This window comes from Penicillium roqueforti (assembly GCF_015533775.1).
Source record: "Penicillium roqueforti strain LCP96 04111 chromosome Unknown scaffold_12, whole genome shotgun sequence".
Lineage (NCBI taxonomy): Eukaryota > Fungi > Ascomycota > Eurotiomycetes > Eurotiales > Aspergillaceae > Penicillium > Penicillium roqueforti.
The window spans coordinates 552,192-567,414 of NW_024067576.1; the positions used below are offsets into that span (position 1 = coordinate 552,192).

Here is a 15,223-nt window from a genome sequence, read left to right on the forward strand (position 1 = left end):
TCAGCTCTGTCCCATTCTCCCCTTGAATTTCAGCGATCTCCAATCCTTCGTCGCAACCATGTCGTACCTTCAGAATCAGCTCAAAAGCTTCAACGCCAGTGTCGTGGAATCGGCAAACCGCATGCCTACGCAGCGGCGTGTGGTCAGTAACCAACCGATCTCTGGCAGCAGTTCTCAGGTCCCATCGTCCACACCGACCCCTTCATCCACTACCGAGGTCAAAAAGAAGCGTCATGACCCGGACATCGTCTACTCTCAACCGGCCAATACAGGCACGGGCAAAGATATCATGACGCAGGTGCTGTTTGCGATCGAGCACATGAAGAACAAGAACATTCCGCTCAGGTTCTCGGATATCATTTCATACCTCTCACTCCAGCATCGTGCTCATGACCAGGGCTACGTGCAGGCTCTTCGGAGCATTTTGCAGATGCATGAGAAGGTTGAGTTTGACCCGAGCGGCGCGAACGGCGAGGGCACATTCAGGTTCCGCCCACCTCACAACATCCGCAACTCGGAGCAACTTCTGAAATTCCTCCAAGCCCAGACTACTGCGGCGGGTATGAGTGTTCGCGAACTTAGGGAGGGCTGGCCTACCGTCGAAGAAGAGATCAACCAAATGGAGAAGGAGGGAAAACTACTCGTGACTCGAAACAAGAAGGATGAGCATCCCAAGATGGTGTGGCCTAATGACCCGTCTCTAATTGAACACTTCGACGATGAGTTCAAGCAGATTTGGGACAAGATCAAAGTCCCAGATGTGAATGTAGTGAAGGAAGAGTTGGACAAGTTCGGCATCACACCCACCAACAAGAACAAGGTGCTCGGTCCCCGGGTGATTGCGCCGTCTAAGAAGTCCAAGAAGCCACGTCGAAGTGGCAAGACCACCAACACTCATATGACGAGCATTCTGAGGGACTACTCGCATCTTAAACGGTAAGTCAGCAAGGGTCTCACTTTACTGTTGTCACATCAGAAGTTGCCTTGATATTATCGTGCTTTGCATTGCTTTGGCGTTTGGGAGAAATGCATGCGGCCTCATTCTCACCGCATAGAAACTGGTTTATTACTTTGACATTTGCTTCGACAGCATTGACATTTGTACACTACACACGTAGAAAATGATAGATACCCAAATAAAAAAATTAATTGATTCCTTACAACCCTAGCTACCTCAGATTCCAAAGTTTCTTCATGTACCCAGTTAGTCCACCATCTCTCTACCCTCATGCTCTCACCCGAAGACACAAGTCTATAACCCGAATATATGCATCAATTCATCCAAAAAATGTATCCAAGAGAAGGCGTAGTGATGTACAAGGTACCCCAAAGCACACGACCCAACAAAAGCGATCTGAATATAACAACCCGAAGATCAAATGCAAGCCCCCAATCATTGCTTCCCATTCGCAGCGGCACCAGTACCGTCACGACGATCCAAGTACACCACCAAATCCTCAATAGTACACACCTTAATCCCCCACTTCTTTCCAAATCGCAAGCATCCATCCCGACGCATCATGCCATTATTCCCCCCAATCTCCGCGACGCCCTCGACAGTCTCCCCGTCCTCAACAAGCTCGGCAATAACACCAGCCGGCGCCTTACCAGCAAGCTTGCAGAACTCCACCGCGGCCTCGGTGTGACCCGTGCGCTCGCGCACGCCGCCCGGACGCGCCTGCAGCGGGATGATATGGCCTGGCCGGCGGAAGGAGTCGACCTGTGCCGTGGGCGAGGCGAGCGTGCGGCACGTCAGTGCGCGGTCCCCGGCGGAGATTCCTGTCGTCACGGATTCGTCGCTCGAGTCGATCGTGACTGTGTACGCGGTGCACTTCGGGTCGGCGTTCTCGGTTACCATTTGTGGGAGCGCGAGGCGGGTGGCGAGGTCCGGGGTGATCGGGGCGCATATTAAACCGCTGTGTTTTAGAATTGTCAGCAAGGTTTTTGGGGTGGCTTCAAGTTTGCGCGTTTGTCTTTGAGGGTGCGCTATTGCGGGGAGGGAAGACGGGTTTCGTCGCTGTCTTGATCGGGTGGGTTTCGTACCTCGAATAGCGCACCAGGAAGGCCATCTGGGCGGCTGTGATGGACTCGGCGGCAACAATTAGGTCGCCCTCGTTTTCACGATCTTGCGAATCGAGCACAATGATGAATTCGCCATTCTCTAGTGTAGGGCTCCGTTAGTCGTTTGGTCGTTATTTGGTCTAGTCGGAAGGCGCCACGAGTACTGCATGCTCGTTGTGCATGCTCGTTGTGGTGAAATCGGTTTCTCTGTAAAGAGTTCACTTACTAAATGCTGCAATTGAGTCCTCAATCGAGTCGAATTGGTGTGCGATTTCTGTTGGTGAAGGCATTTTGATTTATTTTTGCCCCTCACTGCGGAATTTCAAGGATGGGTAGTTTGAGATGCACGGGGTTGCAGGCAATATGAATAAGAAGAGGTCGAACAATTGATCAAGAAAAGTAATATTCGGATTGGCCTAGAATCAAGAAAGAAGAAGAAGACTGAAGACTGAGTCACTGGCTGACAAGAACATTAGAAATGCCCGTGATGTCGGCGCGGGGGAGCCGAAACGCGGACCGGGCGATTGCTAAGCCTCGGAGCTCCGAGGTCTATGAATGTCGTTAAATCCGAGTTTCTTCCCAAATTGTAGCATATTCCATAGATTACTGCCCAGATATTGGCATATACTCGTGTTTCCGACACATCAGCCCACTAGAACTGGGTATCCGGATGCAGCGGGTGTAGAGAAACTACAAGCCAAAACTTTGACTCCCCATCCAGCGGACCTCATCCGCCTGCCTCTCAAGCGCACGGCGCATATAATCCCCATACCGCTGCTCTTTCTCCCAATCATCACGCCGTCTATGTCGCATCTGTTCACGTGTAGCTTCATCGACCTCCGCATGCATAAATACATCATCATCCTCGTCAACTGCTTTATCATCTGTCTCCATCTCATAATCCGCCGGAATAGAAAATCTGAGACGACCAATGCGCTCTCCAGTCCAGATAAGGAGCTCATCACCAGTAAGATCCCCACCAGTAGGAAGAATCTTGCGAGCTACCTCGTTATTCCCCGTCGATTGGGAGTGCCAGAGCCCACGCGGCTGCTGGTCTTCTTCTGTCTGTGGAGTTGGCTGTTGGCTGCCCTGACCGAATGGTATATAAGGCTTTGAGTTATTGATATTCCAGCGCCGGACTTCTGAACGACCGTCTCGCTCTGTCCACTTGATGTTGCCCTCGGCGTCGGAAAAGACGATCCGATTCCCATGCGACCCCACGGAAAGTAGTTTGGAACTCGCGGCGCTTTGGCGGTTCTTGTATTCTGGGTTGAGGGTGGATGTCATGTTCGAGGGGCTGTGGTCTTTTTCGGGTGCTGATTTGAGATTATAGAGTTCCAGCGAGCCTCGTCCGTTATAGTCTCCGCATGCTACGACAGAATGTGACTCAGGGTAGATGGAATTCGAGAAGACCGGGAATCGAGGCGCTGGTACCGAGGCAAGACTACATAGTCGGCCGCCGGAATGGACTGTGGTCTGTAGCTGAGGGAAGTAGCGGCGGTCATAACATAGGATGCTGGGGAAGCGCCCTGCAAGGAGAATTGTATTCACATGAGGAGCTGGCGGATGCAGGATAGAAAGAGGGCCAGGTTGGAAGACGGGCGCGTAGTTGGCTCCTTTATCTAAGGGTTCTGGACTGCGTATGCGAGTAGGTGACTGTCCGTTGGATTGCAGTTGGCGTAAGGGCGAATCAGAGTGGGCAAAGATGCCTAGTCGGGAAGCGTATGGCCCGGCTACCTGCTCGCATCGCAAGCTGATTGCCTCTTCCTCCTCGACGGCTGACAGTCTGGAGTCATAGATCTGCAGGCTGAGTGTAGTGGCTAGTGTCAATGGCACTGAGTAATCCGTCTCCTGAGAAAGGGCAAAGATCGACCAGGGATAGCGCTGCTGCGAAATCACTTTTAATGTTTCCAAGTCAACTTCATTGAGGACATTCCCAACTGCCAGATACGCTCTTTGTCGCAGAGAATCCACGCTCACTCCCTCGCCTAGATTTATAAATTCCAGCGAAGTCTTGGAGGGGGAATGATCTCGACGACCAGACAGGCTGGCCATGAGAATTCCGGGCTCACTGATCCCAAGGATCTTGCCTTTACTTGCTCGAGAGTCAGCTGAGTGTGAATTATTCAGGTCCCAGATGCAGACGCTGCCATCTTCAAGCGGGGCAATGATCTTGTTCTGACTGGCTGAACTCCAGTCTTTGAGTAGTCCCATGCCTTTGGCCTCATAGGACTGGCCTCGTTTCCCTTCACTTTTGCGGACCGAGGGCTGCTCAACCCAGGATAAACATATGGGCCCGTGACGAGCAATGTATTCCGAATACCAGTCCACATGCTCCCCCTCGGTTGATGAGTCCCATTCCGCTGCCGCCCTCGCCCTTTCAAACCAAGACCATTCCTCATCAGAGTCTCCGTTCACCGGCGGAGCAGAGGGCTGAATAATATCAAGCAGCGACTCCTGCCCCAGGGTCGTCAATGAGACAGGAGCATCGCAAATCAGACTCTCCGAGGATCTGGCAGCGGAGCGGGCAGCCTGCCGAGCAGCCTGTCGAGCAGCCCATGACTGCTCATAGCAGTGCAATCTCCATTGAGTATTATCGCGGGCGAGGTCAAAGAATTTTTTGGAGGTGGACTGAAGGTTGACCTTTTCGCGTGGAGCGAGGTCTGTTTATCGCCGAGTTATCAGTTCTCCGTCGAAATGGTGCGGGGAAGGTCCGGGGCTTACGGTCGATGATTTTAGACAGAATCTCTACCGGCAGCTTATCCATGGAGAGGGATCAAGAGCATTGAGGGCAGTCTCAGGAGGTAAAGTCAGCCACAGGGATATCGGCCTTTTGTTGGAGATTCTAGACTCTTTTCCTGTCGGCTTTCCTCCGCAATCTGCGCTCCAGACCAGACCGTCACGCGGATTCAATTCGCATGGGACGAACGACTGGACTAGATGCAGAATTGATCGAAGTACATGTACGTATGAGAATGGTCTTTCATACACTGAGTGATGACGTCTGGAGGGCGCTGTTGAGATAACTTCAGACCCGGGAGACTTTTCCGGGTATGGGATCCACTGGATTTTATAGAATGACTCTGGAGAAAGGGAGAACATTCTGATATATTCCACGGCACAGCCACCTCTCGACAACGATGTTAAACTAAGAAAATGCTTATCGTTGACATGGCAGTACGCACTCGTGTTGTTATATGTGGAAAATACGGAATATCCTTGCCAAACAGATCAAGATACGTTAATATATTGTTGAAGCATATCCATCCATCTTGGAAATAGAAAGTATTTGAATGATCTGAGGCCAAACTCCAGCCCAGCCCAATTTCCCCCACCATCAATCAGTCATAACTCGTATATTTGAGATAAATTATGTAGGCAAAAGCATTAAACAAACAGAAGATGACGGTCTATAGAGGCAAGTAGAGACACCTCTACTCATCCGGTCTAAAGACGGCATCTTTGCAAAGGATCACCACCTTTTTAAAGAAACGTCGCCATTCAAGCGGATCACCTTTGATTTTGACGAATTCCGCTTCAAATAACCCCTCTGAGACACACTCAATGAGCACTTTACCCTGGAGTGGACACATCCTACCATCCTTGGCAATCACCCGAATCATGGCAGAAGTATCTCCAGAACCAACAGCAGGGACAATCGGAACTGGAACCCCCAGTCGGTGGAATGCCTCACAAATGAGAGGCACGAGAAGCTTGAGCTCCCATGCAGAATAGAAACGTGTCATTGAACGCGAAGGGATAATATCCTGGAACCTTTGTGCGTTTTGAGTTCGGCTCATAGGCACTGAAGGCTGCTGTGAGAACTGCGACATAGAAGGCTCATCTTCGAGGTGGCCCGCCAGTGCTGCATCCTGAGAGGCAAACTTCTTCCCAAACGGCTGGGTTGAAGAAAAGACATCACCATTCTGTGGACTGTCCCAGTCCATCAACATACCACCGCCCAGCATCTCTGGCTGTGTCGAGGAGAAGCCTGAAGTTGCGCCGCAGTCATCCACATCCATAGGATCAAAGCTGCGACTCGAACCCTTCCCAGATCGGGAAAGAGGGTCTTGACTGAAGTCGATATGAAGCGATTCAAACATCGAGGTGGCAAGATTAATTGTATCTCTCAACTTGCCATCGGTCGAGAGGTATTTGTTTGCACGAGTGTACCAAGGATGTCTTCGGACATCCTCTAGCGAGAATCGTTTTCGGGGATTCACTGTCAACATGCCACGCAGTAGTGATAATGTAGCGGGTGGTAACTTCTGCCAGAGCTCATCGGTGGTCCGCGACTTTGTTGCAACATATTCGTGATACTCAAAGCTATCGTCTGTCGGGCTATCCCACGGCGTGTTTCCGGCCAATAGGACGAAAAGAACGATGCCACAAGACCAAATGTCAGCTAGGTCCGGGTGATACCCAGCTCCTTTGTTCTGACCCCGACTACTGCTGCTAATTACCTCGGGTGCAATATATGGAGGGCTGCCACAGAACGTGGTGGAGAGTTTCCGCGTTCCTTTGTATTCGAACAGCGCCGCCAAACCGAAGTCTGCGATCTTGAGATTACCGTCGCCGGTCAAAAGCATGTTCTCGGGCTTGATATCCCGATGACCGACGCCCTTGGAGTGCATGAAGCTCACCGCGCTGATAAGCTGGGAGAAATAGACATGCGCAACATCCTCGCCCACGCCCTCGTCGGCCTCAATCTTATCAAAAAGATCTCCACCTTCGGCCAATTCCATTGCGATCCAACGCCACACCTCATCCTCGCCTGTCTGATAGAAGCTGATAATATTCCCATGACCTGAGACATGTCTGTGTACCGTGACTTCCAGTTGTAATTGTCTTGCGCTAATTTTCCCATGTCGCGCGGCGTAATCTTTGTGGATGTACTTGACGGCGAAAACGGGGTTGTCTGAATCCAACGGGCAGGCTTTCTTAATGCTAGATAGATTCAACCGAGTTAGATCTAGTGCTTACCATGGATCTCGTTCTTACCATGCATAGGCACCTTGGCCGATAGTCTTGGACACGATGCGAAACGGCACATCGTTCGGGAGCGGGGCCAGCTGCGAATGTTGCATTGCGAGGAAGCTGGCAGGGATTTGAGTGGATGCGATCGGATGGAACGGTGAAAACACGAAAGGACAGGAAGTAAATTAAGATTAAAAAGGCATAACGAGTGGGAAACAAAATAAGATGAGATGTCGCGTCGAAGCAAGGGTAGCGAGACGCGGGATAAGACGCGGACCACTTTATCCTGATCGGGTAGTCTGTTGACAACATTGGAAAGTCACAATACAAGAGGGCGAGGGAGGGAATAGCTTCACTTTGTCTGGTATGAGACGGCTCTATACTGCATGTGCAACTATACAATGCTCTATTATTATACTACGATATGCTATTAATACCTTGAGCCTGCAGACCCGCAGTTGATTTGACGATCGCACTAATTTCTAGTCGATTGTTTGCTTATATTTTGAACTGTCCTTGTCCTTATATCCAGTTAATATGACTTTGATTCTATATTATCGAGTATAAATAGAGATACCTTCCTCTCAAGAGCCCTAGGGTGCATAGAGTGCACATGTAAAATTCACCTAAGCGGGGTTCGCGTTGCCCGGGGCGTCTTAAGCGCCGAGTAAACAAAACTTCTTTTTTTCCTTCTTCCTCTTTGTTCGCGTCACAAATTAAATCCCCTCCATTCTCACCTTTCATCGATCCTTTCTAAATTTTCGTTACATCAACCTCCCCGTGGGTCATTGTTACGGATCCGGTGTCATTCCAAACCCTCCTGCTACTGTTACTAGCATCTAGCATTCCACAACCCGGAATCCACAGATCTCTTACTACTATTTCTTAAGAACCTCGATTGCATCCGCTCTCGATCCACAATGGACTATAGTATGGAAGATACACAGAACTCGGCGCCCGAGGCGCAGCAAGCCAGCAAGCTGAACTCCTCTGGTCAAAAAAGCGACACCCAGAGCGTGACCAAACGGTTCGCCTCCCCCTCCAAACAGTCTACAAATCAGCTTGCTCTTTGTGGTTACATATAGCTAACCCCATCTCTTTGATTTGTATAGCCTGCAAGCCGAGCTCATGCAACTCATGCTCTCCCCCTCGCCCGGCATCTCCGCCTTCCCGGACGCAGACGGCAACCTCCTCTCGTGGACAGCAACTATCACCGGCCCGACCGAAACTCCCTACGAGGGCCTCACACTGAAACTCTCCTTTGCATTCCCCAACAACTACCCCTACTCTCCCCCAACAGTCCTATTCAAGACCCCGATCTACCACCCTAACGTCGACTTCTCCGGCCGTATCTGCCTCGACATCCTCAAGGACAAGTGGAGCGCGGTCTATAACGTATCGAGTGTTTTGCTCAGCTTGCAGAGTTTGCTTGGTGAGCCTAACAAGTAAGCACCTGCCCACACCCTTTATAACTTCTATCATCGCTGACATTGACCCAGTGCGAGCCCCTTGAACGCACAAGCAGCCGAGCTTTGGGACTCCGATCAGGCGGAATTTAAGCGCCACGTCCTCGCCCGGCACCAGGACCTGGACGACGAATAGACCGTTGGATTTTATATTTTTTTTCTCATTCTGCATCGGCGTCGGTTGGCCCGTCGCCCACTTCATTGGCGGTGGGATCGTGCTGCAAACGCATAACGGGGCTGGTTTGCGCCTTGGAGTTGTTGGTTTACTTGGCTATGCCCTAATTTATCTTCTATCGTTATTACTAGTACCTCTGAACCTCCGCATTCAGGTACAAGCGTGAGGAATTCTTGCTCTTGAGATCCTCGGGCGGTTCCCTCTCGTTTTATTTCTTTTGGTCATTCCTCCTAGGATGGTAGATCTACTAATTGTCGTGCTGTTGTAGATCATTTGATCTTGTACACGCATTCAAGATTCTACACTATCCGCTTAAGTATATAAGCTTCGCTTGTCCACACTTCAGTATATAGTTAGGGGGGTGTACTTTATATCAAGGACAGAGTCCCACTACTAATTCTCGTACAACCGTGCCCAAGTAATTCCCCCTTAAAAGCGAAGAAACAAAGATAAACAGAATTAGGACCGATTCAGTCCAATAAATTTGAAGTCGACGCTATCAGAATTGGCCAACCCCAGAAATAAAATAAAATAATACCCAAACAACCAAATAATCACCCCCCAAATTAAGATGTCGTGGAGGTACCGAAGTACTGCTTCTCATTGGTAATCAACAAGCCGGCAATCGTGGCACTAGTGAAAGTGCTAATGGCTCCGGTAACCATAGCACTAAATGCAACACGGGACACATCCTTACCGCGACCAGGTGCAATCTGCGACAGGACACCGATCTGGTTACCGAGGGAGCCGATATTCGCGAATCCACACAGTGCGTATGTAACGATAAGGCGAGAGCGGTCGGAGAGATCCTTGTAGTCTGCGTTATTTTGGAGAGCGTCGTAGGCGACGAATTCGTTCTGTGGCTGATTAGAAGAGGGAATTATTGTTTATTAAGAAGGGAAACTTACGGTAACGAGCTTGGTACCAATCAGTTGGGCAACCTTGAGTAGATCCCCGTCCCGGGAGACACCGAGGAGGAAGGCAATCGGGTAGCAGATGTATCCGACGATCAACTCGAGGGTCAGTGGGGGGTCGTTGATGTTCAGGTATCGGCCCCACCAAGTGAGGAGGCCGTTGACTAGACCAATGAGAGCGATGATGCACAGGAGGGTTGATGCGATCATGGCGGCGATCTTCAGACCGAGCCAGGTGCCGCTGGTGAATGCGTGGAGGGCGTTGGCAGAGCGGTGTTCGTCGTCATCGGGGACCACGACACGGCCTGCAGTAAGGGTTTCTTCCTCTTCGGGCCAACGTAGTTTTGAGACTGCCAGTGAAGCGGGGATACTCATCACACACGCGCTGACCATTGCCTGTGGGTTGACACCGATGCTGATATAGGCGATCAGGACACTTCCGGCGATGGTGGCGAAGCCAGAGCACATGATTTGGTGCAGCTCGGCCATGGTAAGATGGGCGATGAAGGGACGGATCAGCATGGCGGATTCACCCTGGCCGATGAAGGGGGATGCGGCGGCGACAACGGCTTCGGCGCCGGAAACGCGCATGCTCCAGAAGAAGAAGACGGCGAACTTGCCAATGAACCACTGCAGGATATTGAAGTAGTACAAGAGCTGGACGAAGGCGACGAAGAAGATGATGGCGGAGATGACGCTGACAATGAAGAATTGCTGTGGGGCAAAGCCCTTGTCAAAGTAGTAGAAATCCTCGCTGGTTAGGAATATGACTCCGTCGGCGGCGAAACCGAGCAGATCAGTGGCTAGGCTTGAGATGAAGTTGAAGATGTCGTATCCTGCAGTGGTGCGGAGCACGAACAGAGCAATGATGAATTGCGCCAGCATACCGACAATGACAGTGTGCCAGACGATCTTCTTGCGGTTTCGAGATGTGAGCCATAGCCCGAAGATGAAGACCACCATACCGAACAGACTGACTGCACGGTTGGCACGGGTGTTATCCTGTGATTCTTCGGAAACGAACGAGCCAACAAGAATCACAGCGATGCATAGCGCGGCGGCACTGGGTGTTCTGATCTTCTCGGGAATGAGGCGCACGAAAGGGTGAGCGGTACGCCCCCAGACCCAGTGCATGGGCCTTGACACGACAGTAATGGGGACATAGAAGAAGATTATTCGCAGCGTGATGGCAAGATAGAGCAGGAATGGGATGAGCCATCCTATATCATGTCGGTGTAGGATCAGGCCGGCAATCCACCAACTATGTGAAGAGTATGTGTGAGCCTCGTGTTGAGTCCAGGATACAGTAGTAGGATCGAAGTCTTCACCTACCCGGTAAACAGTAGCCAGACCACGGCATGGAATATATGTCTCCATTGTTTTCCCACACGACGATACCAAGTGCGCTTAACTGGGAGAGTCTCGCCGGCTTCCTCATCGTCGGAGTTCTTCCTGCCGTGGTCCAGAGGTGTTTGTTCAGGCACGATTCCTTTTTCAAACTCGACATCTTTCGAGTAGACCACTTCATCCTGACGTCCCTGTTCGGCGAAGGCGGTATGGTGGTGATGAGCATGGTGATGCTGATGCTCTGGATCCAGCACAGGATCTACATGGTGAACAACCTGCGATCCTGCTGGATCAACTTCATGGGTTTTCTCCATGACGATGCCCCTCCAATCGCAACGGAAGGTATGAATGTAGGCGCCGGTAGCAAATTTACAATTAAGAGTGAAACTCAAAAATACCTCGAGATTTAGACCGCCTGTGATTGTTACCCACAAGGAAAGTTGATCTTTTATAACAAGTAAGGGCACAGATTTAGGGATCTCCCATTGGTATTGTTTGACCTTAAAAACCTGTTGGTTTATTATTTAATTATTGGCATACATATTACATTTTCTGGGGGATGAGAGATAAAGAACGCCCACCAAGGATTAGAACAAGACACTAGCGTCGGGCCATCTTTCCTTCTCATCCTGTTTGGCTGGAAGAATGGCCATGAACGGATTGACCGACGGTGTACAGCGGAGATCCCGTCTCGCCTAGAGCCAGCTAGAGCCACCTGCAGCCAAATGTAACCACATTGACGGCAAAGATGATAAGGGAAGGTAGCATTATCTTGCCACGGCCACCCCTGTCGTCTTCATTGATTGGTGCAGGTCAGGCTAACTTGCTGGCTAACTTGTCTCAAAGTCCAGGAAACTCTCTCCGCACCGGGTAGTTGTGGATCAACATGGGTCGTGTGCTTAATTTCCCGTCTTTCCGCCGACCTGAGATTGTTGTAGTTTCTCCAGGGGCGCGTGATACCCGAGCGCTTGAGCAAGGGATTGGAGGCTGAACGTGAAAAGAAACATATGTAAAACATACTACACAACGTGTGTGGCCTGCATTGTGCGTTGTTTCAAACTCCACCGATGTCTGAATTTGCTTCATAAATGTGGCGGTTTAGCGTTTAAAAAAATTGGAGACCAGAAAGGTCGATAAGAGCAGAGGGGTCCGAGATACACACGCGTGGCCTCCTCAGAGATAATCCCCCATGTACGAAAGATAGGCGCTTCAGAAGACACAGCTTGGCGTCCTTGGTCATGGAAAAACGTGTGATCTAGAATAGCTTCCAAGACCTCTCAAGGTTTTGGTATATTAGACCATTCTGTGATTGTCACCTCGTGGCTTGGGACGTTGGAAGTCTTCGGGGCTGGACTGCGGAGCACGCCGACAGTTACGTAATCACGTGAGCCCGGGGATCCACCGGACTAAAGTTGAATGTCAACCATGGAATGGGAAGGGCACATCCACGGGTGGCCAGCTGCCGCGAGGCATAAATCTATCAACAAGGTATGTTGTACATGCGAGACAGCGTGTTGGGTAAGAACATATCTCTGGAGACTGTAAACAGCCTAGTATAGCCGCTGTGGTTGACTCTCAGGCAATACAGCACTGTATGCTTTCAAGGACGTAAGGTTTTACTGGGAAACAAAAGAGAACAAGAGTACAAAATTCTCGACAGCGACTCGCAGTCCAGAAGGTAGTCAAGAGCAGGTATGGCTTATGATCTAGTTACCAACTAAGTCACTGGGATCCGCTGGCTCTACTACACTGACTTTGATACTTAACCAATGAATGCTTATTAAGTTCTCATACTCTTTCTAGTTTCATCAATAATACAATCAGCATTCTCGCCTTCTACCATGCACCTAGGCATCTACCTATTTGGATAGCGGTGGCTGGGAAACCTGAATCTATCCAATTACCCGAACGATTGCAGAAAAGAGCCACTCATCATGCCTACAGAGAAATGTGTCACCCACGTTGAGTGACTGTTCAAGCGATCTATTTGTTATGTTTACTTTGATATCCGGCTATCTAAAAAGCGTCATATAATTCGAGTCATAACAGACTTTGCTACGAATACTCTCCATCCATCAAGACTGGAAACGAGATCATCTTTTCCAGTGTACCGAGACAGAGCGAGAACCCTACTAGTCAGGGCTAACGTCACTCCAGCCGTAACAGGATCCAGCTCGCCACATGCACATGTGTTCTCTGTGAGTATTTCGAGATGATTGCTTGTAAAGAGAATAGACAATAGATTGAAAGGCATTTAAGTGTCAGATGAAACAAAAATGAAAATGAAAAGAAAAAGGAAAGTGATGGTGAACCACTGCCGAGAAGCAGTCAATTGGACTAGTTAACTAACTAACTAGTTAGTTACGGAGTAGTTATAGAAGCATTCCTGAGGCATAGATAGCAACGCAGACACCTTCAACCACCTTCCCTTACCTTCCCTTCTTAGTAGTCACCCCATGGTGTTCTCTAGCACTCTACTACTCCCAGTGACGGCCCTGCTCTCATACTTGTTTCGCAGGTAGGGCTGTCAGTGCCCCTGCTGTCCCCGTTGCAGGGTCCCCTCTTCAGTATGTGTTTTCTTACCAACGGGTCGCACACGTGGTTCGAATTGTTCACCCCACCCTTCATCACTCATCCTCTTTTGCTTCTCCTCCTTATGACCGTTATTCCGCTGGTTAACAACAGAGGTTCACAGGAGGATCCGAGGCCGAAGCAATCTTAAGAGACTTTCGTGACAAGATCTGAAATGTTTGTATCTTGAGTGCAAATCTCGTTTCGTGTAGAGTGGCGCTGTTTTGTGACCGACGTGGAGGGGAATCAAGGCAGATGTGATGCTATATGCTTCAAAATCTGATGAAGATGGAACTGGTCAGCGGAACTAGGTCCAGTCAAGCTCAAACATACACACTGATGGGATGTGACTGACGAGGTGACGACTCTCTTTTGTATCGAGTATCACGGCGTACACTTCGCCGCAAATGTAAGGCCGAAAGGCAATATTTGCTGCTTAAAGCAATCAGACTGCGAGCAAGGTACACGCAATCTGAAGAGCTGTACTAGAAAAGACAGGGCGAAGCCGTCTCTCGGTGGATGTTTGAAGGAAGAAGACCGAGAAGAAAAGTCCTGGAAATATCTGAAGTAGGGGAGCAAACAGATGTTAGTAGGGCCCTATGGCTACTTTCAGAGCATCTAGTACGCACTGAGTTTATCTCTGAATATGTTAATTTGTTTCGATAGTGAACACTTTCTATCTTTCGCTTTCCAGGAGTCCCCGAGAACCCTACATGCTAAGACATCATATCATTCAAATTCCAAGACCTGTATATAACTGTAAATGGCCATTCATGATCAGTACATCTTTATATTATTGTAGACACACTCGGGCATACGATATCCAATAGACAAAGGTTCTTAAGTGCAGTACTTAGTGAACTTGTTGATGGTACCACCTTTAACACACACACCGGTACAGCAATCGCCAGGGAGAAGGCACGGGCTGTGAGCTAGTATCGCATGTAGCGTTAGCCTCGTATTCCTAACACTCTAAGAAAGTCTAGGAGAGGTATCATGATCATGATAGAAGCATACTTGATCTGCAGCGCTTTTCAAGAGGGTTGGTGTCCAAAGCAGCTTCGGGGTTTGGGACAGCAGCAGCATTGGCAAACGCAGCAAGAGCAACAACAAGGACAACTTTGAAGAACTTCATAGTGATCTTATCGGCGGAAGAAGAAAAAATGGTAAGTGAGATGTTATTAGAGGAAATGAGCTTCTCTTTATACATTTTGATCTGATTATTTCCTGGCCCCCAGCCAGCAGGCCATACATGCAGGATCGGCTATGTTGTCCTAATGAACTTGTTCGAGTTATCTGATCTTACGCCAAGCCGTCACTCTCCTTCGCTCGGTTGCGGGGCCACCAATAGCATCAAGTTACTGAATCCTTCAATTTATGCAGCTTCGCTCGATTGGCTCTAAAGACCGTACAACAAAGCTAAGCATATTACTCGGCAGTAACGTCTACTCTTGGAGCGTATTTCTAGACGGAGAGATTTCCGTAGGCCCCCAGGCTATCCGGGCGACGATTCTGTATACGAGAGCTTGGTCACCTTGCTTTTCTCTTCGCCTTCTTGAAGCCTATATGCATAGACGAGTAATATTTTACTTTCTTACGGCGCCAACTTCTATGCAGGGTATTTTGGAAGGTTGAAATATCCACGTCTCCATATCTTCGTGAGATGCTTCTTTTGTATGGCGAAGTGGAAACCGTAAACTCGGAAACATGGC

The 15,223-nt window shown here is 49.6% G+C and overlaps 7 protein-coding genes across 7 annotated transcripts; 2 read left to right on the forward strand and 5 right to left on the reverse strand.

The window, feature by feature from the left end:
- Positions 1 to 58: 58 nt before the first annotated feature.
- Positions 59 to 940, forward strand: LCP9604111_5351 (transcription factor TFIIE subunit TFA2; the record flags this gene model as incomplete). The annotated part of the gene is made up of 1 exon (XM_039073152.1): positions 59 to 940. One exon carries the CDS (start codon positions 59 to 61, stop codon positions 938 to 940), a length of 882 nt encoding a protein of 293 aa, XP_038928813.1.
- A 453-nt stretch (positions 941 to 1,393) lies between these two features.
- LCP9604111_5352 (3,4-dihydroxy-2-butanone-4-phosphate synthase RIB3) lies at positions 1,394 to 2,351 on the reverse strand (the record flags this gene model as incomplete). Its single annotated transcript, XM_039073153.1, has 3 exons — positions 1,394 to 1,916; positions 2,044 to 2,161; positions 2,288 to 2,351. The coding sequence occupies 3 exons, from the start codon at positions 2,349 to 2,351 to the stop codon at positions 1,394 to 1,396; spliced, it is 705 nt and encodes a 234-aa protein (XP_038928814.1).
- A 400-nt stretch (positions 2,352 to 2,751) lies between these two features.
- LCP9604111_5353 (uncharacterized protein) lies at positions 2,752 to 4,828 on the reverse strand (the record flags this gene model as incomplete). The annotated part of the gene is made up of 2 exons (XM_039073154.1): positions 2,752 to 4,724; positions 4,786 to 4,828. 2 exons carry the CDS (start codon positions 4,826 to 4,828, stop codon positions 2,752 to 2,754), a joined length of 2,016 nt encoding a protein of 671 aa, XP_038928815.1.
- A 667-nt stretch (positions 4,829 to 5,495) lies between these two features.
- LCP9604111_5354 (uncharacterized protein) lies at positions 5,496 to 7,148 on the reverse strand (the record flags this gene model as incomplete). Its single annotated transcript, XM_039073155.1, has 2 exons — positions 5,496 to 7,008; positions 7,063 to 7,148. The coding sequence occupies 2 exons, from the start codon at positions 7,146 to 7,148 to the stop codon at positions 5,496 to 5,498; spliced, it is 1,599 nt and encodes a 532-aa protein (XP_038928816.1).
- An 810-nt stretch (positions 7,149 to 7,958) lies between these two features.
- On the forward strand, positions 7,959 to 8,640 carry LCP9604111_5355 (putative ubiquitin conjugating enzyme (UbcK); the record flags this gene model as incomplete). The annotated part of the gene is made up of 3 exons (XM_039073156.1): positions 7,959 to 8,065; positions 8,151 to 8,483; positions 8,538 to 8,640. 3 exons carry the CDS (start codon positions 7,959 to 7,961, stop codon positions 8,638 to 8,640), a joined length of 543 nt encoding a protein of 180 aa, XP_038928817.1.
- Positions 8,641 to 9,245: 605 nt separating this feature from the next.
- LCP9604111_5356 (NupC/NupG family nucleoside CNT transporter) lies at positions 9,246 to 11,254 on the reverse strand (the record flags this gene model as incomplete). Its single annotated transcript, XM_039073157.1, has 3 exons — positions 9,246 to 9,536; positions 9,588 to 10,854; positions 10,926 to 11,254. 3 exons carry the CDS (start codon positions 11,252 to 11,254, stop codon positions 9,246 to 9,248), a joined length of 1,887 nt encoding a protein of 628 aa, XP_038928818.1.
- A 2,990-nt stretch (positions 11,255 to 14,244) lies between these two features.
- Positions 14,245 to 14,646, reverse strand: LCP9604111_5357 (uncharacterized protein; the record flags this gene model as incomplete). The annotated part of the gene is made up of 3 exons (XM_039073158.1): positions 14,245 to 14,268; positions 14,330 to 14,436; positions 14,529 to 14,646. The coding sequence occupies 3 exons, from the start codon at positions 14,644 to 14,646 to the stop codon at positions 14,245 to 14,247; spliced, it is 249 nt and encodes an 82-aa protein (XP_038928819.1).
- Between the last annotated feature and the right edge of the window lie 577 nt (positions 14,647 to 15,223).